General features: G+C 43.4%; 2 protein-coding genes across 5 annotated transcripts in view; both read right to left on the minus strand.

Moving 5' to 3' along the window:
- Positions 1–1,137: 1,137 nt before the first annotated feature.
- Positions 1,138–7,323, minus strand: LOC111864639. 2 transcript variants are annotated; one of them, XM_023852027.2, is made up of 2 exons: positions 7,237–7,323; positions 1,138–2,910 (listed from the first exon to the last, which is right to left on the minus strand). In XM_023852027.2, the coding sequence occupies exons 1-2, from the start codon at positions 7,259–7,261 to the stop codon at positions 1,391–1,393; spliced, it is 1,545 nt and encodes a 514-aa protein (XP_023707795.1). In that variant the 5' UTR covers positions 7,262–7,323; the 3' UTR covers positions 1,138–1,390. The 2 variants fall into 2 exon arrangements, with proteins under 2 accessions (XP_023707795.1, XP_033607402.1); XM_033751511.1 differs by lacking the exon at positions 7,237–7,323 and adding an exon at positions 6,036–6,099.
- A 4,175-nt stretch (positions 7,324–11,498) lies between these two features.
- The window catches only part of LOC111864626, a 16,807-nt gene continuing 352 nt past the window's right edge, over positions 11,499–27,953 (minus strand). Inside the window, exons 1-3 of one of the 3 annotated variants that reach the window (XR_004513042.1) lie at positions 20,437–20,487; positions 14,242–14,465; positions 11,499–11,640 (exon numbers count right to left, since the gene is read on the minus strand). Coding sequence is in view for 2 of the 3 variants with exons in the window: in XM_023851999.2 (XP_023707767.1) it covers positions 12,949–14,457 (1,509 nt within the window). In the remaining variant the exon portion in view is untranslated. Of the gene's footprint in view, positions 11,641–12,408; positions 14,466–20,436; positions 20,488–27,953 lie in introns of those variants that run through there. The other 2 variants (XM_023851999.2, XM_023852000.2) reach the window with 2 other exon arrangements.

A 27,953-nucleotide genomic window follows, 5' to 3' on the forward strand; every position in this document is an offset into this window, starting at 1 on the left:
TATGATCACAGCATATGCACCATGTCGAAAGTAGAACAGAAATTTCCCTCTTTAGATAAATTTCAAATTGAAGGCGGGTGCGTTCAACAGTTGCACAAATAAGACAGCGCAGCAAAATTTTCGCTTCTATTGGCAACTCGTACTAAATCGGTGTGCTGACCTGAAAAATGACACACGTATCGTTGTGGAAAGCAATCACTATCCTCTTTCTGTGACATCTTTCTCGGAAGGAATAAGAATGCACACATCGCTTGTTATTCGCTTGTAAGTAATGACTTTATATGAACGGAAGACAAATTGCATTTACTTTCTCCTACAGTAGTTTACAAAACGTATACAGAACACAAAGCTAAGGCGCAGAATTCCCATATGCAAGAATTTCATGATGACTAATTCCTTATCTCAAGTTTATCTCCCTCCTGAAAATGGAGAATACCAAAGGGTGGTGGTGTTTGCTGGGTAAATACTGACGTAGCTGGATGTGAATTGCTGTTCCTAGACGCCAAGCTGTGGTAAGGAATGCAGTGCTGCCGAAAGAGGCTGGACTTCCGTAAATGTATCATATTCAAATTCTACACGTTCATCAAGATTTCTGTCGCCAGTTAAATGCAAAAGTGTGGTGTCAATTGGAAAGGACTACAGGAAAGCCATGGGACATGTTGTGAAGGACCGTTGTCCTCGTCCGTTGTCTAAAAACATATAAATTAGAATATAGAGAATTATAATTTTGCATTTGGTTCCACATGGGTGTAAAACTTGGTCTCTAACATTAAGGGAGGAACATAGACTGAGGGTGTTGAGGAGAACATTTGGACAGTAGAGGGATGAAGTGAGAGGAGGTTGGAGAAAACTGCATAATGAGGAGCTTCATAACTTGTACTCTTCTCCAAGCATAATTAGAATGAGCAAGTCAAGGAGGATGAGGTGGGCAGGACATGTAGCACGAATGGGGAGAAGGTAGGATATTGGTTGGAAAACCAGAAGGAAAAAAGCCAAGACAATGAACCTTCGGGTATCATAAAATGCTGTGAAGTTCTTGAATAGCTGCACAACAAGCAGCTTCTCAAGTCTCAGTGTCTCAGTGACTGAGGTTAGCTCCTTCTAAGGGTCCCAACAGAGTAAGAAAATAAACTCCAATTCGGCAATCACATTATTGTATTTGTTAAGAATCTATTTAGCTTACATTACTTGTATAAATATATTGTTCCTCTATGTGAACTCAATATTTTCAGGATTACGTTAGTAAAATCTGTAACATTCTTCCTGATCTGATAATATTTCACTTTAGAATAGATGCACCTGTCTAATATATGCAGCTCAGTTTTGAAAGCAGGACCAGAAATGGATTGCGCCATTCTAAAATTTCTTAAATATTAAAAACATTTTACTCTCAGCGAAGTACATCGAGTGAAAAATTAAAATTCATCACAGAATTTAAAAACGTCACAACTTGATCTTCGTAGACACGAGACCAAGTACCAATGCTCCCAATCTTAGTCAAATTGGGACAGTTCTGCAAAAGTAACCATGCCGTATCCATGCTCATGTCTCCGCAAAATTCTATGAAACATTCACTCAGATTTCTGAATCCGCCAGCCGTCACAGTTTGCCTCATGAAGGTATCAGTTATCTCTCCCATGAACATAAGACGTAATGCATTCAGATTGATGTACAGGGGCAAGATAGAGCTGAAATCAAATGGGCCCCTGTTATTTCCTAATGCTAATTTTCTAAGGTTTCGGAAATGCGGTAATGCAGGATCGAGAAATCCTGTGTGATCTATGTTACAGTAACTCATGGTGAGCGAATTAAGAACAGTGCAAGAATTAATCAAATCGTTGATTGTTATTTCCCCAACATGGCCCAATTTTAAGACTGTAAGATTTGGACCCAAATGTATAATGACATTACTAAACCTGATAGCGGTAGAGGTGCACCAATAAATACAGAGAGTAGCCACACTTCTCAGCGCGCCCAAGTCTGAAGTTTCCTCGGGTATGGTTATGAGTGTTAATTCAGTTAAATTTGGGCATTTCTGAACAAGTAGTTGCGCATCTGAAGTGTTTCCAGTGAATGTTTTCACGGAATGTAGAGGTGCCTCGAGACTGCGTAATATAGGGTCAATTGGAGGGTACCAAAGGACATTCTGAATTTCTGGCAAACCCGAAAGGATTCCTTCGTAGCCGTTACTGGAAACCGACGTGCCTGTAATCTCGAGGATAAGTAGGCCTCTGAGTTTCAGCAGGTGTCTCACGCACTTGTCGTTCACCCTTTTGGAATCTTTGACAGAAAGATTGTTCAGCCGTGGGCAATGTTCTGACAACTGGATAATGATTTCTCTAGTACAACCAAGATGGAAGTGGAATTCTCGGAGACGGCTCAAAAGCATGATTCTGCGCAGAAGGAGCTGCGTGTAGTTAAGGTGTCTTGCTCTGGGCAGAATCAGAACCTCAACGTTCGGGATGACATACAGAAGGTTAATGAAGAGCTTTTGCACGAATTTTGAGTCCATTTTACTTACGTCGCATGTAGTAATGCAAGGAAACATCACAGTTTTCAGAATGTTTAAGCATGTGTCCTGATGAACACGTCTTTCGAAAATTCTGGCGATTCGGGGGCGACCATTGTCGCAGTCGTAAGAAGCGATTATTTTTGTGAACTCTCCGATACCGTAGCCGTTAATGTACTCTGTAACGAGTATCAGTGGGAGGGAGGCGAGTTGTGCGCGCACCAGGATGCACTCTTCCACCACAGACTCGATTTCTTGGAGCCAGATTCTCCGGCTCGTAACAGCAGCTGAGCGTAGTCTGCGGGTCCACTTGACCCCCGCCTCTCGAACCATCTCGTTGATCCTCGAATACGCCACGTCACGTAGACCTGTGGGGGCCTTTCTTCTGTTCATGACGCCTTCTGAAACATTAATGTACATAGTTACCTTGCGTTCGCCAATTAAGGCGAAGTTAATTGCTCGAATAGGGGCCTCTTTCTGTGGGCAAACTCTAGATATGTAGAGTGAAGGAGCAGACATTACCAAAGTAGCCGAATGTTATCGGTTTAGACATGACGGCATTCGTCAGGGACATTTTCGGGGCAAAGGGCTCTACTGTTCTTCCTCTGTCTTCAGGCAGAAGGAAGGGGCAACTTTCTGTGGTAGTTTCTTTTTAGTTTCCTGGGGTGGGGTGAGACTGAGTCCACTTGTTACTTCCGTCACTGTAGGACCTATTGTAATAGCCCCGGGTGATAGATGTTGAGTGCGAAGCAGTCGATGGAATGAGAATTGGCAGGGGAAACCGAAGTACTCGGAGAAAACCTGCACCAGAGCCACTTTTCACACCACAAATTCCATAAGACGTGACTTGGGATCGAACCCCGGCAACCGCGGGGGCAACCCAGCCACTAACCGCAAGAGCTGTGGCATGGCCTCCGCTTTCTGTGACAAGTTTCATCTTTGAATGGCTGAGCGAGTGGATCCCATTTCTTCAGCCTGAAGCACGATACTGAGCCATCTTCAGTTACTTCCGTGCCGCTTCATTTCAGAGAACGTACAGAAGGATCAGTCGCGGAGCTGGCAACATTGCCAGGAACATTTTTAGTGCCGCACGCACTGGAAGGGACCATGCATTTATTTCTTCAAAAACGGGACAAATGTGGGCAAAACAATTATATAAACATATGTATCGCCGAGAGGGAGGGCGTGGATATGCGAACTCTATTCAACTGATATCCAGTTGCCAGCTCTTATGAAAACTATAAAATGCTTTCAAGTATTTCATAGCGTATTTGTTGAGGAGCTGTTTACCAAGTCCTGAAACAAGACAAGCATAAGGCACCTTAACGTAATAAATGAACAGCATGATTCTTCGGTCGCCACGGTACTTATAACTCGCAAATTTAGAAAATGTTTCCGTTATTTCCTCCTCCCCCGTCACGACGTGGGGATTTCATTTAGGAGCACGTGTGGCCAGGCCCAGGTGAACAACGCATTAGTTTGTGCGGTGAAAATTCCTGCAAGGAACACGACTGTGGTGTGTTGAAATCTGTAGAAATATCTGAGTGTCATTAAGTGCGAATGGGCCTCAAGTTCTGGTAGCAGCACATAAATTTGAAGTTCCAAGTTTATAACTCTCCAAAATTCGGAGGAACTCAGATACTGCAATTGCGAGAGTCTCATTGGGAGGAAAAGAATATTTCTCTCGGTGTCTCCGTAACTCCATCTGCTGCCCCAAACGTAAGGAAACTGCTCGTGTCCCTTCTTGGCGCGCCGACTGTCAGGCTGACTGAAGCACAGGGTGTTTCTAAATTACTGTCGGGGTTTCCATGGCCGATAATTTTCAAACCGGCAATAAAAAAAAAAGCAAAAAAGGCGTGCACGTTGAAGTTATTTCAACATTTTGCAGCATCATTTCAATAATAAAACATTATGAGTTATAAAGAAAGCAGTCTTCTGGGATTTGGCACCGTGTATATGTCGTGTTAACCGACTGCTTTTACCGGTTCTCACGGTCTCTTCGCTTGCGGGTTTCTTATATTTTTCCTTCTACCCTGAAGATGGAGGCGATACGTTCCTCCGAAACGTCGGTTAACACCACATATGCACGGTGCCAAATCCCAGAAGACTGCTTTCTTCATAGTCACCGCCGTGAAAGCCTCAAATCTTACATTATGAGTTATACTTCCATACTCAGTAAGCAATTTTATTTTTCCTCTTTCGGTTTGAAAATTACAGATCACGGAAACCCCGACAATAATTCAGAATCATACTCTATTTCTGGTTATTTCTATGGGTGTTTCCTCCTTATTTCTATAGCTTTCCCCGCGGTCAACTTCAAGGTCATATAATGTAGACCCATCATCTGTTGCTTCTATACCCTCACACACTAAGATCTTCGTTACATTATGAAATAAATGAAATTAGAACAAAACGACACCAATAAGTTTTCTGTAAGAATGTATTTCACGACGATTTGGAGACACCGAAACGCTGGAGTGGACATTTCGATCTGCGTATAGCTCAATAAGTACGGTGACTGCGAACATATTCGAGATGTATTACGTGACAATCAATAAAACATTTATGTAATATTTCGCACAGAAAGAGATCTTCAAGCAGTCACAATAGCCCAACAGCGCTATGAACCCTCTTTGTACTGGAAGTAAAGTGGTGCTGCCCGTAAAACCAGTCGGTCATAGAACTGTTTGAAATGGGACTATTATCTTAGATCAAACCTGGTTATAATACGAAATTAAGTTCGTAAATGCCACCCTAACAGTGGAAAACTCAATTCAGTCAGTCATTTTGTCGTCCCAGACAATCTTTGGGTGAAGAGAGACCGCAGGCACGGTTTACGTTACGCTATTCTGAGACTTGACGCCATGTAGTTTGGTTGATGTATACTAACTTTTCAGAGCAATACACTTCCTCTTTCTCAAATTAGAAACATTTCGTCTACCCTCGAGGCGTATTCTTGCGACGTCATTTTATTACTCAACGTAACTATAACACAAAGTGTTGAGCAAGTCTTTTCACAGTCGGCCCTTTAATGTTAACAACTCTCACTAAACTGTGGAACTGTCAAACTCCTACTCAATGTACCTACTTACATTACCTAGAGTCGGACCTATAGAAAACTTATCACTGTCCGTATTGTTGCAAGCTTTGCCTAGCACCGGTTATTTACTCAGCTGTTGGTAGGCAGTGAATGGTTTCTAGCTTGCGATTGGCTAGCACACGATCCTATATGGGTGCTTCCCATAGTCATATATTGTTGTAGGCCTTACATAGCAACGACTGTTTACTCGTCCCAACATGTGTAGGGTAATTATCAAACTGTGAGTCAAGGCCCAACTTTGTGAATTGACGTTGGGTTGGATAGGAAGTTAACTCTGGAAATTAGAATGATTTCAGAAACCAAAATTCGATTACACAGAAATCGAAGTGCAGTGTAAACCCAAGCTTGTAATTAGTAATAAAATAAATAATGTTCTTTAAACTTGTTACGTTTGTTATTATATACTTCAACTGATGATTAATGTACATAAACAGAACAGATCTTTTTCTTATTATGATGGGACTGTTTTCCTTTCACAAGGTGAAACGCAGGACGCGACTTTTGGTTTCACTTGCTTCACACTTATTTTGTTACACTTTCTGAAAGCCCACATCTGAGATACCAGTTATCACGTGTCTCCTAGGTAACGCGACGGATAACTTCACGTAGGTCTCGGATTCAGGACACAATCCTTTACACACTGAAGTAAAATTATTATTATTTTTACTGCTTCTGCGACTCCCTTCACCCGATCCAACTAACTCGGCGAATGCTAGACTTCATCTGACTCCTTCCTGGTATATTCAACCAGTGTCGATCGTCAACTAACTCGCTGAGTCAGAGTCAGAGTCTCCGCCAATCAGTTCGTCTTGGCGCCAAGCCCCTTGAGGATCAAAACCACAGTTATTTTCAACTGAACCGTTGAGGTCATAGTCCTTATGTAACATCCTCTCTGACGAGAAGATGGGTATGTCTCTTATGAATACACACGACCTTTCGTCTAGTGTATATTTCGCACATATAATGTTATCGAAAACTCTTCCCTTTGCTTTACACACAAGTCCTCTGTCAGTACAGGCTTTGCAGAGCAGATCGTGTCTATCTTACGTATCTTATGCTACAACAGCAGCTTGGTCATTTGAACGGTCATAAGCTTGGCCACCGCCAAGCTTGAGCCTCTTATATTTTGAACTCGCTGACTCTTCGGAGCTGGACTGTTATAGCCTGGTTTCGGACGGGGTAGAACGCACTACCGCCCACGGTTCGATTTCACGTTATCTATCCCCGTTACCGTGGAATGCTATTTCAATAACTCGTTGCCACGGTTCTTACTAGGCAACGGTCATTTGGTATTGGATTTGTCTCTGTTGCTCAGAGATGGACGTTGCAATAGGACGACAAGCTGCACTAATGATCGGGGTATTGTGAAACCGAAACTGAGGGACAGGTTAGGGAAACTGGGAAACTGGACTGCTTTAGGTCTGTCTGCATTAAGTAGTCCTCACATGCGGCCATGTTGTATAGAATTGTTTTCTTGTATATAAGCAAGATGACACTTCAGACGAGAGACGCTGTGCAGCTGCAAGCGCCTTTCATTAAGTTACACCAGCATAATACAATAATATTTTCGGCGTGTTTAAATTCTCCCTATGTTCTGTATTCACAATATTTACTTAACAGTTCTTACCTCTAGTCCCTCCAGAGCAATCCATAAGCGTCCCAACTCAGAGCTGACGGCCGACTGATTGATCTGCAATGCGGTATGATCACAGCATATGCACCATGTCCAAAGTAGAACAGAAATTTCCTTCTTTAGATAAATTTCAAATTGAAGGCGGGTGTGTTCAACGGTTGCACAAATATGGCAGGGTAGCAAATATTATTTCGATAAGCCGTAATGTATAAGTTGTGTTTCATAACAAAATTGTTTCCCTGATCATAAAAATTCAGACAAAATTAATATAAAACAGCCAGAGAGTCCCTTCATCTTCTTGCTTGCGAGGTATGTGAATGACTTCTTAATACGCGGTGTGAAGCTGTCGTTATTTAACCGAAATTAAAATTTCATCTAAGATGTAAATGGAACATAACGTTTTGTGATAAAATGCAGTACACAGAAGTGACGTCATGAAAAGTTTGTGTCATGATGTGGAACATGTGTGTGAAAACTAATTTCAGAACTCAGTTTTCATGTGGCCGCGCCATAGCTCAAGCGGTTAGTCGCTGGTTTCTCACCGCGGCGGCCCGGGTTCCATCCCGGTCTGGTCAAGTGGGATTTGTGGTGGACAAAGTGGCGCTGGGGCAGGTTTTCTCAGAGTACTTCGGTTTCCTCTGCCAATCTTCATTCCACCAATTGCTCCACAATCACCCTCACCTGTCATCTGGGGCTGGTACAACAGGCCAGAAGTGGCCGCAGTAGAAGGGACTTAGTCCCACCCCACCAAGTAAAATAGTTTTCATGTTCACTGACTTCGTTTGTATGCACGTGACTCTGTTTTCCGAGCACACACAGGTGAACGTTTTTACGCTGTGCATCACATTGTGTTAGTGAATGCTGATATATAAAAAAAATTGTATCAATCAGCAGTTGTTACCTGACGGAATTCTCCTGGAGAGACTGAGGGCAAACTGCAGTAATATCACGTTGAAAGAAAGTTTATGAAGAATAAATACTCCAGTTATATTAACCTCAAAGCAGTTCCGTTCGTTTTAAAATGACCTACCACATTACGAGAGAAACTGCTAAGCCCTCTAAACCATGCTGAGAACTGGAATAACAGGTGAAAACACTTTCTGTACCTATTGACGGAAGGTAACCACTAGGAAGACCAAGATGTAGGTGGATGTATAATTGCAAATTGGATCTTAGAGAAATAGGATGGGGTCGTATGGACTGGATTAATGTGGCTCAGGATAAGGGCAAGCGAAGGGCTCTTACTGTTCGTTTGGTTACACAGTGTTTATAACTTGGAATACAATTTTCTTTGACAATCTGATATTCACTTCCTTGATCCAGAAATTCAATGGCGCCTATGAAAACTGTTAACTTAGGTAATTCAGATCTATGCTTTCCAAGTAAATCCTATTTGATTTTGAACTAAAATTTTATGTTGCAGCATGTATAACCGTTGCCATTTAACAGCTGCGTCATAAGCAAATATATCAGAGCCGTTTCCAGGCAACGGCTCGGTAAACAAGTTACCGTTGGAACGAATACGCATGCAACAATAGAAGTATTGTTGGAAGTGGAGTGTTTCTGAGTGGTCCGCGCTGAGATGCTATAAGCAAGGAACAAAATCCAGGAAGTCAGTTAAGTCGTGGTGTAACCAATCATTACAGTAGTTACCGGCCTGCTTCTTAACTATTCATACTTGTTTCTTATTACGAATCTTATAGTAAATGAAACTTATGCCCAGTTTTGCATTAGCTGTTCTAAGAATTTGCGGTGAGCAATAATAAGCCCGTGCGGTACGTAAATGACTACCCATCCCACTGCCGGTCTGATAAAAGGAACTTCCAGAATGTTCTCGAACTATGAAACAGTAGAAGAAACTTCGAGAAGTTTTGAGAAAGCTCTTGTTACGTCATCTCACAGTATTTAGAAGGACCATTCCCAGATGTCGGACAGTGACCGATCAGTTGGGCACTCAGTGAGAGGCAGAGAATCTGGCTCCCTCTCCACCGTACAATCGCGCTGCGAATGTGTAAGTTGTACGCAATGTACGCAACTGCATTAGTAAGTTGTGTAGTGCTGTGCAGTAACCCAAGTAAGTACAACATTTCATCGGTACTTTGTGATCCAAAGACTTCTTCATTGGGTATAATCTCTCTCGTCGGGGCAAGGCCCGTTAAGCCCTGAAGAAGGAACCTCATCGCTCACGAACCCTGAATATTGTTCCCATTCCTGCTCTCTCGACATTCTCACTCACAAACCGAGGTTTCAACGAGGAGCAGCGTAAGGGGAACAGCCAAAGCGACAAACCCTCAACGCGAGGGCTTCGTCAAAAGAACACTCACAAATGGCTTATCTCAACGTGGGGCTACTGCACAGCGCAGAAGAACTCTCACAGTGGGATATTCGCTGGACAGTAACGAGATGACCGCGTGGAGCTGAAGAATCTCCACATTTAGAAGCCGTTTCTAGGGAACGGCCCGTGACGACACAGCAAGTTGGAAAAACTTGGTGAGTCCTGTGGTGATTTGTGAATTATGGAGATTAGTGGGGGGGCGCTGTAATTGCTTGTTCTTACGAGTCGCATGCCTAAGTGGTCAATAAATGCATTCATCGATTCAAACCCAGTCTGTGGTCACACACACTCTAAATCATGACAATAATGTCGCGTGCCGGAAATCCGGAAGTGATACTTCCGTGTGAACGCAACAACAGTGGGCCGTTGCCTGGGAATGCCTTGCGTAGCAATTGCGTTTCCCCGGAGATGAAAGGACAACAGAGGCTTCGTTGCATTGCACTGACTGACTGACTGACCATCAGTCGCAATGTGACTTGGACTTGGACTTGGATCAGTTCCCTCCCTGTGTGGAGGCGGGTTCGAATACCTCCACCGTGACCCTGCGAGTCGTAGGAGGCGACGAAAAGGGAAGTCTCACATGTGAGACAGTAAAATATGGTCTCGAGTTCCAAGGGACTCAGACCTGAGAAAGACTGCACTGGCGAGGGCCAGCAGCATACACAAAAGGCAGACCCGTCCTCTCGTCAGAGAGGGCGCCCCAATAAAACAAGACCGTAAATGCCAAACGGTAATATCTGGGGCTCGAAACCATGACTTACTGACTGACTGACTGACTGACTGACTGACTGACTGACCGTCAGTCGCAATGTGACTTGGATTTGGATCAGTTCAGTTTGCCTTTGACAATAACAGTGCAGTAAAAGTGACAACAGTTGTACTGGTGACTGCAACGGGTATGTCCGTTCCGAAGGAGCACGCCGCGTCACAATACACGTATGTTTCACATGCGTACACATCCCGTGGCCCTCCGTAGTGCTCGAGTCTTTCTTTCTAATGAAAGTACGCGACGGTCAGCAGTGACAGAGCTCTCAGTACGAAATGATCTTCATTGGCTTGTAACTTCCTCTATGATATTTCCCAATATTCTTCTAAAGGCTCGTCCACATTTCTCGTGGTCGTGCTCGCCAGGCTTGTGCTCGTCGGGACACTCGTCTGGCTTTTACTTGTGCTCGTAAATCTTCGTCCACACTACTTCAGTTGCTCACCAGGCTTCGGCGCGTGAGGATCCGTATATTTACCCGTAGTGTGTATAGGCTGTAGTCGTATTTTAATTTATTGGCTATAGTTTTTAAATTAAACATTTGAAATTTGCTTGTCTCGTGACTTGTCATATCGTCAACATTACTCGCGAGCATAGCGAGTCACACGAGCACGAGCACGAGTAATGTGGACGCGCCTTAAGAACTTCCGTTTTCAAAATTCCTTACCGTGTTTGTTCAAAAAGTGAAACGCCAGTTTCCTCTTTGTATAATTTTTCGAAGCACAAGCAATAATAACTGTCATCACATGTCATCTGCAGTATAGAGATATCAGCACAGAACCTACTGTCAATTATGTCTCATAAATTTCTCTTTGTAATTTCCCTCTATCATTACGCCGTGCGTTACAGCAGTTGTGTTATTTTGTTTAGCCTATGTGTCTGTATCGTCGAATTGTAAGATGATAAACTAGAAAGGATTAGGAAGCAAGTCTAAGTTGCATAATCGAGGTGCTGTACCTGTATTCTCATAGGGAGATTGAGGAAAACCACGTAATACTTCAGTCAGTATAGTCAGTGTCCTGACTGAGATTCGAAAGGACAGCTTCCTGGATTGCACCGCTAGATCAGCTTGTTCTGTCGCGGCAGATGAAGTCACTTAGAACATATGGAAACGTGTAAGATACAATTTATTACAATTTCGTTATTTATATAGGCATGTAGACAAAAAGAATTTGTATCATGTTGCAAAACATACGCTTTTATTGATCATAACAATTTATTAGTAAAACATTTTCTTTTAGATACCTTTAGTCCGTAATGTCTTGTCTTATTCCCATCATGAAACACATGACACCGTATTCTAAAAAGAAAATGAAGTAAACAATTATATTTGCATGTATTATGACATATAACTTCATAACACTACATTATTTAAAACACAACACACTTGCATCGTACACTCAGAATTCTGATTAACATAAATTTTAACTGCTCACGTATTAGTTCGGCAACTACTTATAGCTGTCGAAACTCATCTGCTACTACTTTAATATTATCACACACTTCTTGTCCATCAGTACGCATTGTTTGATATAAAATCGTAAGGTAAGATTATCTTAAGGGTAAACACATTTGGACTAGCACAGTGCATAACGAACGAATTAGTTGTAACGAGAGGTAGCGGATATGAAGCAGGAATTATTTCCAACATGAAGACACGTGTCAGTAGCACACTCACAGCACGGATTTTCTTATAAAATTAATTTAATTTATGTTATCTTCATTGATATTGTATACATATATTTAAAATTATCAAGGGTCTGCTAATAAAATAAAATCAGTTAGTTTTATTAAGATGTTATAATATTGTGACATGTCAAGACCGTTGTTGGGCAACGGGATATGGAACGAGTTGCCACAAGGACAGACTCTTTGATAAACGGTCGGTTGCCAAGTTAGGCAACAGCAAGGAAAGCGATGTTTCTCCGTCCCGTGCCGAGCGGAGCCACCACACTGGTTGCTACGCAGTAATAAACAGTTCTCGGCAACGTTGCCAAGCAATGCCTCTGTAAACACGGCGTCAAGCAACAGTGAAGGAAGCTGTGTTTTCCGCCTGTCCGATAGAGGTTTTATAAGAGAAACTGGAATAAGTGATAGTGGTGATAACTGAGAAGGCATTGGGTATTGGGAGTGTGTAATTCAGCGACACTTGTATGGCTCCCGTGTTATACTGTAGAAAGTGAAGAAATTAGGGTGTAGGGTTTGTGAATTGTGTAAACCCGCAACAGTGTTACAATTAATTGTAGTTACGACTTGCAGGTTGTTAGTAAAACCAGTCAACAATCCGAACGGCGTCCACAGTAGACCAAATACGTTACAATACAGTTGCATGTTAATAAACTGATTTTATCGACAAATTGAGTATCAGTTCTTTATTAAAAGTATAAAATTTCTGTGATGGACGGACATATTTATATAGCAAAATTAGTAATGTTCTTCCAGGCGTCACAAACTTGCATGTTAAAATGTAGGTACGTGTCTGAACTTTAGAAGGCATCAGGAAATAGTGTTCAGGAAGCATATTTTTCAATATTTGTAAAACAATTCAGTCAACAGTATCTTTTTTAATTCTCATGCAGACTCCTGATTCGCTGAAAGAGACTTGAACTCAGCGACATACTTCGAGTGAGAGATTGTTATTCCTCAAAAAAGTTAAAAGTGCCGCTACTTCACGTTCGTCGACACGAGACCAACTGTCAATGTTCCCAATCGTAGTCAAATTGGGACAGTTCTGCAAAAGTAACCACGCCGTATCCATGCTCATGTCTCCGCAAAATTCTATGAAACATTCAGTCAGATTTCTGAATCCGCCAGCCGTCACAGTTTGCTTCATGAACGTATCAGTTATCTCCACCATGCCTACAAGATGTAATACATTCAGATTGATGTATAGGTGCAGGATGGAGCTGAAATCAAACGGGCCCCAGTCGTACCTTAATCTTATTACTTTAAGATTTCGGAAATGTGGCGATATAAGCTCGAACGTTCTTCTAATTATCATGTGACTGTAAAGAATACTGAGTTCTTTAAGAACAGTGCAATAATTAATCAAGTCATTGATGTTTATATCCAAAATTTCGTTCATTTTTAGATTTGTAAGATTTTGACCCAGACACCTGATGACAACGCCAAGTGCAATACCCGTGTAGGAACAGCGGAAAAGGGAAAAAGAAGAGACATTTCTGAGCCCGGCCAGGTCTGAAATGGCCTGGGCAGGGGAAAGCAGCTCTAACTCCTTTATATTTGGGCACTTCCAAAATATTATGCTTGCATGTGATACTGTACCGACAAATTTCATCACTGAAGGAAAATATACTCTCAGGTTTCCTAGGACAGTGTCTATTGGACTAAACCAAGTAATGTTTTCGATTTCAGGCAAACACAAGAGAAGTTTTCTATATCCGATATTAGAAATTGATGTGGCAGCGACATTCAGACCACACAGTTGTGTGAGTTTCAGCAAGTGTTCTACGCAGTAATCATCCACAAGTCTGGATTCTTGGACAGATAAGTGCTTCATGTGACGGCAAAATCTTGATAATTCGATAAGAATTTCTGTAGTACAGCCAATATGGAAGCGAAATTCCTGCAGATGGGTCAGTATCTGAATTCTTTCCACGAGGAGCTGCAGGTAGCTGGGGTGTGCTGAGGGCAAGATCAAAGCTTTGATGTTCGGAATAACATAGAGCAATTTGATTACGAGAGTTTGTATGAAATTAGACTGCATGTTACTTATACTGCACTTAGACACGCAAGGTAGAAGTACAGACTTCAACATGTTTGAGCAGACATCCTCATTAATTTCTCTAGCTAAAAACCTGACCCTCAGAGCGCCAGAGATGTGGTCGTTGTAAGATGCGATGATTTTCGTGAATTCCCGGAGAGCATAAACAATAATGACCTCTGATACTAAGGACACGGTTAGGGAGGCGAGGTGTGCGCGCACCAGGACACACTCTTCCTCCACAGACTCGATCTCTTGGAGCCAGCTACTCCGGCCCGTAACAGCAGCTGAGCGTAGTCTGCGGGTCCAGTTGACCCCTGCTCGTCTCACCATCTGGCAGGCTCTCGCAAGCGCCGTGTCCACCAGGCTTTCCGGATTATTTCTCTTGTTCATGGCGCCTTCTGAAATATACACATTTGTTTAGTGACCACCTACTCCTAAAGTTACTGCTCGCACTGCGACTGGAATAAAATAATTGTTTCTTTGTCGCAAGAATTCTCCGAAATTAGGGCCTACTTCCACAGGCATACACAGGAGATATCATGCAGGACAGCTTATTAGGAAGGTTCCTGAAGGTTATGCAACCTGTTAGTGCACTTGTCATGTTGCAGCGGAACGTGAGTTTAAGTCCTATGATAATGAGCCCTCCATAGATTGTGTACAAACATTATCCTGTGGTGAAACTGGCAACATGGCCATGAACAATTTGTCTGTCACAAAAGAAAGCGTACACATTTGCTTCTTTAGCAAACGGGACAGAGTTGAGCATAGAAAACTGAACGGATCTCCAAGAGACAGAGAAGGGATATACACTTGGTCGTCGACTTACGACCGACTTCCGTTCTGACTGACTGGGCGTATGTTGGCCATATATTTATTGACAGTATTTTTTAACATTTCCAATCCTTTTATCCTCTTTATAATTTATTTTTAAAAACTTTTACACTTTAATCATCTTTTTTTTTTTCATTTTTTTTTTGTGGTCGTAAGCCGCATAGATCGTAAGTCGACGACCGAGTGTATATAGATATATGTGAAACTGGGTTGAACTGGCTCAGAATATTCTAAAATGGCAAGCATCTATGAGAAACGGTTTCTGACACACAGACCATTACGCGACAAGCTAATGCCAACTCAGAAAGAAGGAAATACACTACAAAGCAGCTTAGGGCAATGAACTAACACCAACGGGCAGCAAATCGCATAGTCACAATGATTCCTAGTACATCTCGCCATTAAAAAGAAATTGCTATGCATAAGCGAGTCGTAGGAGGCGACGCAAAGGGAACCCCGTGCCTGGGAATATGGCCGGGCCACCCTCTTCATGGGGGCTATAAATACGGGGACCTGGCAGGTTGGGGTATTCTCAAGTCTGAGAGTAAAATGTGGGCATAGGTCCCGTGGGACTCGGACCTGAGAATGACTGCACTGACGAGAGCTAGCAGCAATTGTAAATGACAGACCCATCCTCTCGTCAGAGAGGGTGTTACATAAGGACTACGAAAGCAAATGTTCAGTCAAAAAATGCCGGTCGTGGGTTTCAAGGGGCTTGTCGCCAGTCGTAAAGTAACTGTACTTCGTACACAAGCTGCACCGGCATCTCATGTAACGTTTCTTTATTACTAGTGGGGTGGGACTAAGTCCCTTGCACTGCGGCCACGTCTGGCCTATTGTACCAGCTCCATATGATAGGTGAGGGTGATTGTGGAGCAATTGGTGGAATGAAGATTGGCAGGGGAAACCGAAATACTCGGAGAAAACCTGCCCCAGCGCCAATTTCTCCGCCACAAATTCCACTTGACAAGACCCCGGGATCGAACCCGGGCCGCCGCGGTGGGAAGCCAGCGACTAACCGCTGGCGCGGCTCTGGGATTACCGTTACTGGCAACTGTTTGCCAGAGTCACATGGATAATATCCTAGCGTGTAGAGCCGTTGTTATGCAACGCATTTCTTGGCAACGGATCAGTAAACACGTTCCCGGGGAAACGGATAAGCCAACAGTTGAGTTGTTGCTGGAAACGGCGTTTATACTCGGTACGTGCAAAGTGGTTATAAGGAAGGCAATTGGGACTACCCAGTTATTTGTCAGTTGAGTCTGCACGGGATCCTAAGAGAATGAAGCTGAAGAATCACAACTGCTAGAAATCGTTGCCAGGGAACGGCTGCTCAAGATACGGCAGGTTGGAAAAAGCTTACCGGGTGCTTTGGTGATTGTGGAGACTGTGGAGCCTAGCTGTGGAGCTGTATTTGCTTGTAGTTCCGAGTCTTGCATATAAGTAATCAGTAAATCCAATATCCAATCAAACTCCGTCGAGAACCACTCTATCACATGATAATATTTGGTCTTGGGCACGGGAAAATTGTGCGAGGGAATTACTGAGAGGTGTCAGAAATATATAAAGACATTTCGCTCATCTTTCAACAATAGCCTACTGTGACTCTCTGTGAGGGCCAAGAGACCTAACGAACCGGAACCAGGCCACATGAGAGGGGAATTCCCGCTGTTAATACCTCCAAGCTCAGGAAAGTAACGAACTAGCCCGTACAACAGTAAGAGAATAAGTTCGGTCGGTTCTTCATTATATCGACTCTCGCCTCAAACGCAGTGTTGATGTTCCTTCTTTGGGAGTTCAGACAGAGAAGCCACGTGTTTTTGCCTCTGCATCCATAAAATGAATCCGTCTATTAGTACAGAGCATTGAAGCTTCTTTCCGTGCGCTTGGCAGTTCATCAGTTAAGCTTATTCTCGCGTTTAAACGCTGTCTGTCCCATGTAGATGGGACAGAATGGATGAATGCACTAAAATCCAAAGGACACAACACGTAGGAAAGGAAAAATTGACTGACAGCGCAGTGTGACTGTGTACTGTAAGTAGCTGGTGCTTATTTTAACATTTATTGTGTGCATTTGGACCTAGTAACTGCCATAATTTATTTACCAAAACGTAGAGATCATGTTCAGTGTGTGATTCGATGGTGGAGAGTTTCCGGTTTCCAGTTTCGTCACTTCCCAGAAATGTGGGCTGCTGGCCTGACTGACGTCGCTCACAGAAGCACCCACAATTTTTCCGAATCAAAGTAAACGCAAGGCAGCTGTCAAGGGTCTCCCGCAACAAGATCGGAGGCCATGCGGACTGACTTCTCTACGCGACGTCAGAGTTCTGATTGGACTTTATTAGCTCATGCCTCTCGTCGTCTGTGAATTTTGCACCGGAAACTTCAAGGACAATTCCTCATATTACGCCACGGCCACATCCTTGCAGACTGTTCCCAAATTGAAATGACAGTTTCATGGAGCTTAGCCCTCATTGAGAAGCCATCAGTTGCACAGCTACTCAAGAACTTCCCAAAATTTGATGGAACCCGAAGGTACATTGAACTGTTCAAAATAGCCCACCACTGGTCTCTATCCTGAGCCAGATCAATCCAGTCCTTACCATCTCATCGTAACTAAGATCTATTTTAATATTATCCACCCACCTACGTCTTTGTTTCCGGAGTAATATTTTCTATCTTAGTGTCCCATCAATATCCTATATTCATTCCTCTTCTTTCCACTCGTGCTACATACCCTGCCCATCTCACCCTTCCTGACTTGCTCATGCTAACTATATTTAGCTCCTCACTATGCAGTTTCCTCCAACCTCCCGTCACTCCATCGCTTTTCGGTCCAAGCATTCTCCTCAGCTCCCTGATCTCAGACACCCTCAGTCCAATTCATCAAGCATTAAGTAATGCAATTGTTGGCAGCTGCAACAGCCGGACACACTGAGAGCGTCATTACATAAGCAAATGAACAAAAGTAATAGAAACAAATGAAGGATGTCCCTGCATCTCTGTCGCGGTCCGTATGGAAATCTGTACTGATCTCGACACACGCGAGAGGAACCGAGCTGTCCCTGCAACGGGCCGTGGAGGTCCACTGGGTTGTGAGTCGTCGAGGCTCCAACAGTTTCTGGAAAATCGGCTCACAGATGGCGGTGAGGTTGTTAGCCTTACCCTGCGGCCGCCCTTTACCCCAAGGAAGATTCCTGGTACTCATTTCTGTTGGAGGCTTAGTCGACCCAAGGGCCATAGTGCGGCTGGAAGGATTACGTCAATTGAAATATACATTTCCCTCATCGAGAATCGAAGTCGCGACCGTCCGTCTCGTAGCATAGTGCCTCGAAACGAATCGGTACACACATTAAGATACGAAAGCAACAAGATTTTCGGAGCAACGCTGTCATGCGTGCGTACGTTGCCGGTTCCAGGGAACTTCTACAGGGTGACGAGGTGTACTTAGCTGTACTGTGAATGCTAACATACTGACGATGCAGTAAGAATCAACGGGGATTTATTTGGGGTGGGGGGATGTTTGCCACAAGAAGGGAACTCGAAGCAGGCATATGAGCCCAACACAGCGCCATCGAACTCGCTTCTTGTCGCAAGCAAAGTGCAGCCGTAGAAATATCTGAAGCAGAATTCTTGTATTAGCCTACTCATGAGTCCGGAGTTTAGCGTTCCAAATTCAGTTCGCAGGAACAACAATACCGTTGATAATGTATAAGTAAATATTGGGTAAATCACTGTTTCACAGTCGCAAAAAATTATATTTGAAATTAAATAAACAGGGCCTACATTACGGTATATAGTCATGACGCCATTTCACTTGCTGTGAAGAACTGAGACATCTTTCACCTTTAGTTCCTTGACTTATGATACATGCATCGAGTTTTCTCTACTAGTCGTTGCGTGTTACTTGCCGGGCAGTAGCGACGTTACCCCGGAAACTGGGTAACTTTCATTGAAGGTTCCTTGTCTAGGAACGTCTTGTTTGAAGGTTCGTTGCTTGGGAACGTATTGTTGAATGAAAGTTCGTTGCCTCGGAACTTCTTGTTGTATGAAGGTTCCATCCTGGAAACGTATTGTTGAATGAAAGTTCGTTGCCTGTGAACGTCTTGTATGAAGGTTCGTTGCCTGGGAACGTATTGTTGAATGAAAGTTCGTTGCCTCGGAACGTCTTGTTGTATGAAGGTTCCTTGTGGAAACTTATTGTTGAATGAAGGTTCGTTGCCTGGGAACGTATTGTTGAATGAAAGTTCGTTGCCTGTGAACGTCTTGTATGAAGGTTCCTTGCTGGAAACTTATTGTTGAATGAAGGTTCGTTGCCTGGAAACGTATTGTTGAATGAAGGTTCCTTGCCTGGGAGTGTATAAACACTATATATGATTATTCTTTGACATTCTAGTGAGAGTTGTTAACACGAAACGGCCGACTGTGAAACGATTTGTTCTACATTTTCTGTTATAGATACGTTGAATTGTAGTTACGTCGTTGAGTAATAAAGTGACGTCGCAAGAAGACGCCTCGAGGTGTTATTTCATGACACTTTATATACGGTATCAATTTTTAGGAGTAAAATGCTTGATCATATTTAAGACAAAACATTTCTCTTACCTTGAAGAAGGATTCAGGCCGTTCCTTCGAAACCACGATATCCAGTTACCGAGCTACATATCGCGGCAATAAAAAATCAGTCAATCCTGAATCGAACGCAGTGAGAGAGTCGAATTTGGGACAGGATCATTAAGTCGGTGGGCCACCTCACACTAGGACACCAGGTCTCAAGAATACAAAACTTTGTTACACAAAAATTGTCAAAGAGCGTAACCAGAAAACTTGTAATTAGTGCAGTACTAAAGCGGTATACTTCTGCTAACAGAAATAAAGCGATTCTAAACATTAAGGATACACATTTTCATTAATTCTTTATAATCTTTCTCCTTACGTACTTTTGGTACCGTTTAACATTCCCCTGGAATTTAAATAAATTGTAAACCCAATTTTAAGAACTTCATATTTACTGCGAATGGACTATGTCTCTCCAGCATAGCTAAGAAGGCAAGACACAAAGGGCTGAATGTCACAGCACGAGGTTTTACAGTTACTGCATTACACGGAGCGGTAAGTTGTATGGAAAAGCAGACCCGACGTTTCAGTAGCGTAGTTAGTTTTTCTGTACTAGGGCGAGGAGTTGCGTTACTGCGCTCAGAACGGGCCACGTTAATGCTAGAAATGCTGCGGAACGGAAGTGGGCGAGTTCGATTGGTCTGCCTTAGGTTTCTCAACAGTAACTAAACCATACGTGGTCATGCTGTGTAGACTTGCTTTCGCAGTTTTGAGGGCTGCATACAGCGAAGGTGAAATTTCCAGTTTACTTTAATTGGTTCCTCAAGCGTGTTTAGAAACACAACCCACCCGAGTTAAAGTACATCAGTTTTTATTTTAGTCTTCGCTGCGTATTTGATGTCGCAATCCACTCTGCGTTCAAAATATTTTCTAAATAGAATTACTTTCATAAACCTCAAGAAGTGTGCATGAAGCCCCTACCTCTTATCCCTCCAGCGCAATCCACAAGCGTCCCAACTCAGGGCTGACGGCCGACTGATTGATCTGCAGTGCGGTATGATCACAGCATATGCACCATGTCCAAAGTAGAACAGAAATTTCCCTCTTTAGACAAAATTCAAATTGAAGGCGGGTGCGTTCAACTGTTTCACAAATATTGCAGCGCAACATATGTTCGCATTTTTCGATAACCTCTATGAGATGAGCACTTCTTTACTAAATGTTGTCATAAAATGACTTCTGGGCTAGTCGAACCCATGTTCTCTCAAAATTCCTGCCTTATTCTGTGTGTAGAGTAATTGAACCGGTCCATAAAGAGAATTCTTGTCGATCAGATAACGTGAGAACATTTCTTCTCCCCAATTTGAAATTTGTTGCGAAAGCGAATGGCCGGAACTTCTGTCTGTGGAGGGGCCTGGCGAGAATTTCTCAAGAAGCTGCGCTTCGTAATGCAATGAACAGTTTCCCACCCGAAACATTTTCACGATAACATTTTCCTAATTCCTTTGCCTCATCTTTATCCACATCCGTGTTTGCTCCTCTATAATTAAAAAGTGGGGGGGGGGGGCTCGCTGTAGCGTAGTTGGTTGAGGCACTCTGATACAAGCCGGGTGTTCGCGGTTTTGATTCCCGATGAGGTCACTGGACTTTTTCAACTGACCTAATTCTTCCAGCCTCACTGTGGTCCTGAGGTTCACTCAGCCTCTAACAGAAATGAGTACCGGAAATCTTCCTGTAGTAAAGGGCGGCCGGCGCGTAAGACTGACAATCTCACCGCCATCTGTGAGCAGAGATTGTCTAGATAATGTGGGAGCCTCAACGTCTCACAACCCTATGGGCCTTCACGGCCTGTTACAGGGATAGCTTTATCCTTTTTTACAAATAAAAAATGCCAAACAGCTGTGTGATGCAGAATCTCACAACACCCATAGCTTTATTCCCAAAATGTGATGGTGTTTGTTGGGTAAATGCTGGAGTAGCTGAGTTGTTTTATAGCTTAAAGGGATTTTATTGACGCTAAGGTGCCAATGATGAATTCAGGGTTGCAGCACTATGCTATTTAAATATTTTATTAGAGGCTTGACTTTTGTTCAGATATTACATTCAGGTACTGCAGGGCCAGCAGGATTTCTATTGTCAAATAAATTGCAAAGTCTAGTAAAGTAAGTAACGATATCCCTGTAACAGGCCATGGAGGCCCATAGGGTTGTGAGACGTCGAGGCTTCAACATTTTCTACGCAATTAGCCTACAGATGACGATGAGATTGTCAGCCTAACGTGCCGACCGCCCTTCACTCCCATGAAGATTCCTGGTACTCATTTCTGTTAGGGGCTGAGTCGACCCCAGGACTATAATGCGGATGGAAGGATTAGGTCAACTTAAAAAGACCAGTGACCTCCTCGGGACTTCAACCCGCGACCTTGCGGCTTGTAGCACAGTGCCTCAACCAACTACGCTACTGCGTGCCCCTTGTAAATTCTAGTATGATTTTGAAAACATTATAGGAAAATATTTTGGAAATCCATGATAAAAATTCTGAAGTACTTGATAACCAGCAAGAGGCGACTGCGGCACGTCTAATTATATCAATGTTAATAATGCGGTACAAATATTTTGTTTCGCCGTCCGTAACATTTCCCTAAAATAGCATATCTGTTGACTTCTGTCACAAATTGTCGTCGGGATGCTAGCTTACGTCACGGAGCATGGGGCGAGACTGAGTCCACTTGTAACGTCGGCCACTGTTTGGCCTACTGTACCAGCCTGAACTGACAGATGATGATGAATATGCAGCAGTCGCTGGAATGAGAATTGGCAGGGGAAACCGAAATACTCGGAGAAAAACTGACCCAGTGCCACTTTGTCAACCACGTGACCCCGGCAGTGGGGAGACTGCGCCTAACCGCCTGGGCTGTTTACTGCTTACTTACAGCGCCCCACTCTTGCGACCCGTCCAATAACACTGCATTCTTCATGATTACAGAAGTTTTTACAAATTAAATTCGACGCAATTAAACGCTTTCTAGCGAACCGCTTGAATACTGCCTTCCAGGCACTCTCTTTCTATTAAAGTTTCGGAATAAAATTTTGTTGAATTTTCACATGTCTCCTTCGTGATACATGTCACAATCCTTGCTTTCACACTTCCAACAGCATCACGAACTATACGACACACACTCCATAATCGTCTCATTAATTCTGTCACAGTTACAAATCTTCAGCTCACAACTTCCTTTTATTGTTGTGCCACGACTCCTGAAAGCCGGAAAAGTGGAGTCAGACCGGAAGTTGATTTCCTAGGCAACGAGTATTAACAGAGCTCGTTCTCGTGACGCGTTACCATGGGACTATTATACATGCATTTCCATGGAAACACTCTCTAGGCATAAAGGTTACTGCGGAACTGGAGGTGTTTCCATGGTAACGCGTGCCGAGGCAGGCGATTGCCGCAGATACGAAATACAGAAATCTTCGAGGCGGTGTCTCCTATCACGGCCGCCTAACAGCTGTAACCAGAAGTCAGCAGAGAACAGAGTGGTAGGAGCCGGCGAAAAAGAGAGTAAAATACGGTCCGAGTCCCATGGGACTCGAGGATGACTGCCCTGACGACACCAGCAGCAATTGTAAGAGAGAGACCCGTCTTCTCGTCAGAGAAGCCCCATATCAACAAACCCGCAACTGTCTCACAGTAATAATAATTTGGTTGTAAACCCAGATGGGTGCTTTATTCCAAGACAGACTGGCCAACTGACCGTCGGTCGTAACTTGAGGTTCAGCCTCAGACTCAGAAGTGAGCAGTACTTAGCTGACACACATGTCAGAAGAAATAAGTCGTAGGCGAAGTCTGCAGTACATGTGGCGTAGCTACAGCAGCAAACTTTACGGTGTTGTCATGGAAGGTGTAATAATTAATCGTAGTTCCGCTGGCGAAGGACCAACAAATCGACTAAGCGAAATCTACTTACTTACTTACTAATGGAGCTGAGCCCTTCTGGAGAAGCCGCCAATTCTGCAGCTGCTCAAGAACTTCCCAGCATTTTATGGAACCCGAACGTTCATTACCGTGTTCACAAGAGCCCTCCACTGGTCCCTACCCTGAGCCACATCAATGGAATCCATAACATCCAATCCTCTCTCTCTAAGATCCATTTCAATATTGTCCACGCACCTACCCCTTGGTCTTCCAAGCGGTCCCTTTCCTTCTGTCTTTCCCACCAATATCGTATATGCAATCCTCGTCTCCCCATTCGTACAACATGCTCTTCCAATCTCATCCTCCTTGACTTGATCATTCTAATTATGCTTGGGGAAGAGCACAAATTATGGAGCTCCTCATTATGTAGTTCTCTCCAACCCGTCACTGCATATCTCAGGTTGCGGATGGAGACACCCTCCAGTTACGGTGGGCAGCTGAGGATATACTGAACAAGAAGTCGCGGACAGTGGACAAGGGGTTGTCCTCCAGCTTGGATGTTGGGCGTGGGGCTAACAACTCTTCACCGTAAGAAATAATCCAGTTACGAAACTGAAACCCACGTCTATAGTCACTAATACACATGACAATATCCTTATAGTACATACCGAGAAAGCGAAACGTGTTTCGTCAGGAAGCACTATCCATAATAACGTAAATTTTGTTAGACTTCCTCTCTTCCAAGACACGGAAATAAATACAACGCATCCCGACAAATATATCTCACAATTTTTTTAATTCTTCGTAATTTCCCTCTAAAATGAAGCCTGGCGCTATGGCACCCATTTTGTTTGTGAGGTACAGTGTCCAGTGGTATGATGACAGAAAGATTGGAATGGATTTGGAAGGAAGTTGTCGTGGCGTAATTGCGGTACTACATCGGCATTTTGATAGGGAGACTGAGGAAAACCGCTAAACACCTCATTCATGAGAGGCCGTGCCCATACTGAGATGCGAATCGAGAACCTCCCGAACACAAACGAAGGCAGGTTGCTGCTGAATCAGCTGGTTCATCCGTAGTCACGTTAAGCGGTAAATAGACTGAGCGTGTAGTAGGTAGAGAAAGGTGTAAGCTCCATGTTGCTATATAGGCAGGGAGAGCAACAGAAATTGCAACAAAGTTTCCGTCTTGCAACACACGTGACTTTATTGCTAATTATAACTCAGTGCAAAACAAATTCTCCGAGAATTCTTTGGTCCCTAATAACCCGTTTCAATCTCATCCTCAACACACGAAACCCCGGAGAAACAGCTTCATAATTTAGAAAGGAAATGTAATAAAAACAAGTGTTTGCATAAAATATGTGGGCACTAGACTCTTCTGTACGGTACGCTATTTGAAACACAGTACACCTGCATCACAGAGCGAGTGCCCCGGTTTCAGGACAAGACGCATTCTGATTGGTCGCGAAGCCTGGCTGTTGCAGCAGTCGTCACAGTTGAATTAGTTTACATAATTATTGGACATCTACACGAATTATCAAAGGATTCTCCTGAGGAAAAGTTAATTATATCAGTAGTTAAAATATTATTTTCTTTAACGAAAGTGCGTAGCGAGCGTGTTACTTGTAACGCAAGGAAGTACTCAACAGTTCCTCTAGGAGAGGGTGGGCCTTGGTGCCCCAAGTCAAATGATTCCAGATCTTACAAAAGTTATTCATATTGTATTGTCCTTATTATTATGTGTATGAAATCAAAATTCTCAAGGTCCCGCCAGTAAAATTACTGAGCTGGCTCCTGATGTCATACGGATATAAGCTAAAACGTGTTCACGAGTATCACACATGGGGTGTAATTACAAAAAGAGTAACCGGAAATGAAGAGCGCGAGGAATGTTTTAAATATCTGCAGACCACTTCCGGCAGCTCCTCCACTGACACCTGCCCTGTGTTCTCTCGGTATATCAGTGAAAGTTTGTTACATTTTAATAATATCACCACTTGAGCATGGGTGACGCCAGGCCAAGCTTAGTCAAATTGGGACACTTCAGCATTACCAATGCCCAAGTACCCGCAACAGTCACGTTTCTAAATCCACCTGCCCCTACTATTGTTGCGCTGCTTGGTCCATGCCCACAATGCTCAGTACGTTCAGAATGACGTAGAGATGCAGGATAGAGCTGAAATCAAATGGTCCCCACTTATGTCTTAATCTGAACTTCTTCAGGTCTCGGACATGTGCTAATCCCGGCGAATGTTTCTGTATATACGTACTATGTGACTCTAACTGTGAGGGCATTAAGAACGGTACAATAATTAATTAAGTCACCCGTGTTCATGTGCCAACCATTACGATTTGTATGTTTGTAAGAGTTGTACCCAAACGTCTAATGACATAACTGAACCTAATTAACGTACAGGAACACCCGAAAATCGAGAGTGAAACCATATATCTCAGTTCGCCCAGTCTGAAATGTCCTCGGTAAAGAAACGGAACATCACGTGTCTTATATTTGGGATTTCTTAACCAATAACTTTGCATTTGAAATGACTCCAAGAAATTCCGCTACTGAAGGAAGACATATTGTAAGGTTCCCTACTACAGATCGATTGGAGGGAACAAGATTACATCCTGAATTTTTGGAAAACCCGAAAGTAGCTGTTAGCATAGCTGTTAGTTGAAACTGTTGTTTCTGCAAAGTTCAGGGAAAGCAGGTTTCTCATCTTCAGCAAGTGCTCTACGCTCCCATCGTCCACGCGTAGTAGTGGAAGTGTAGTGTAGTGTAGTGCAGCCAGAGTGGAAGCAAAATTCTTCGAGCTGTGTCAAAATTTGAATTCTTTCCACAAGGAGTTGCACGCACCTGGGACGTTGTAGAGGAAGCAGGATCAGAGAATTAATGTTTGGGATGGCATACAGCAACTTAATTAAGAGTTCTTGCACGAAACCAGATTTCGTGACACATAAATGGCATGTAGATATGCAAGGCAGAAGTACAGCTTTCATCATATTTCCGCAGACGCCCTCATGAACTTGTCAGTCAAGAATTCTGCTGATCAGGGGGCGAGGATCGTGGTGGTGATAATGTTCGATGAGTTTCATGAATTCGTGGGCCGCACCATAAATAACGACCTCTGATACTATGGGCACGGTTAGGGAGGCGAGGTGTGCGCGCACAAGGACACACTCTTCCTCCACAGACTTGACCTCTTGGAGACAGCTACTCCGGCCCGTAACAGCAGCTGAGCGTAGTCTGTGGGTCCACTTGACCCCCGCCTCTCGCACCGTATTGCACACGTTACAGTACAATATGTATTGTAGACTTGGGGGGTCTTTTCTTCTGTTCATTGACACCTTCTGAGACAGACAAATGATTAGTTAGTGTTTTTCCTGTTCTTGGTGAACAAATTGCTGAGAACACAATTTGAGCGACATCAACGTGTCCTGCAACTTTTTCAAAATTATCATCTCTTTCCACGAACATAAGATGCAGTTGCATGGTGGAAAGCCATTAAAATTGCTTGAATATTATCTAAATTTTTGGGCACACGCCATACGTCAGGGGGCATTACTGGGGGAAAAGTGCTGTACTGTTCGGCCTCTGCCTTCCGGCACTTCGTCTTTGGTGAGGTCGTGCAGAACACAGAAGTTCCTTCAGCCTTAAATCTATACTGAGAGGTCGTCAGGAACGTCTGTATGAGTACACTACACAGACTGTATAGGAGAGTTACTTCACCTCGATGCTGGCTGTACTTTCATGGAAAGGGAGTATATATTTGCTTCTCTTTAAGAACTAGACAGAAGTGAGCAAAGAAATTTAATGCCTCTGCATTAGAAGAGGATACAAACGTGGGAGATGGGTTGAAGTGGCAAGTTTTGAGAAAAGTGTAAAGAGCTTGCGAGGTTTTCATTTCTTGAGAATGTAACCGTTTTCAATGCATGGAAGACCTAAGGAACAAAGCAGCTTAGCGTTAACAAGTTCGCAGCATTGTCAGGATTTAGAGACTGGCCACGGGGTTTGGACTGGTAATTGCATTTACTGAGGGTTTGTGATTCGTAACGACCAGTAATCATAGGGCTCATAGAATAGGAACCAGTGACGGGCTCTTGTGTACACGGTAATGAAGCTTCGGAATTTATAAAAATATTCGGAAATTCTTGAGTAGCTGCACAACTGGCGGACTCTCAAGAATGACTCACCTCCATGAACTTAATTCAGTCTTCTAGAGTGCATTCCGTTGTGTTAACGTGTATGACTTTCTTGATTTTCCGTGTCAACATAACAACTATCATCTGTCGTCGTTGTGTTGAAACGGAAGAACAAGAAAGAAACATTAGTTAGTTAGGGCCAAATGGTTGACAATCACAGCGCCTGTTACTAAAATACAAATATTTGTGTCGATTAGTGCACGCCATGGAGCGGTAAGTTGTTTCGAAAGCAGCAGAATCTCGGTTTCACTGCCAAACACTAGTTTGCTGCACTTTCCGTGATGGGACGAGGGGCTGCATTAGTCAGAGTGCATCACTTTGATGCTCGGAACGGCGTGAAGCACAGTGAGACGTCACAGTAAATGGGAAAGGTAGAC

This window comes from Cryptotermes secundus, unplaced genomic scaffold (assembly GCF_002891405.2).
Source record: "Cryptotermes secundus unplaced genomic scaffold, Csec_1.0 scaffold145, whole genome shotgun sequence".
Taxonomy (NCBI): Eukaryota; Metazoa; Arthropoda; class Insecta; order Blattodea; family Kalotermitidae; genus Cryptotermes; species Cryptotermes secundus.

Bases quoted from the DNA above. Each gene is read 5' to 3' on its own strand.
- LOC111864639 (XM_023852027.2), bottom strand. From the start codon at position 7,261: ATGGATTGCTCTGGAGGGACTAGAG. The intron at 2,911-7,236 runs GTAAGAACTGTT...TTAATGTTTCAG, and splicing joins TTGCTCTGGAGGGACTAGAG to AAGGCGTCATGAACAGAAGA.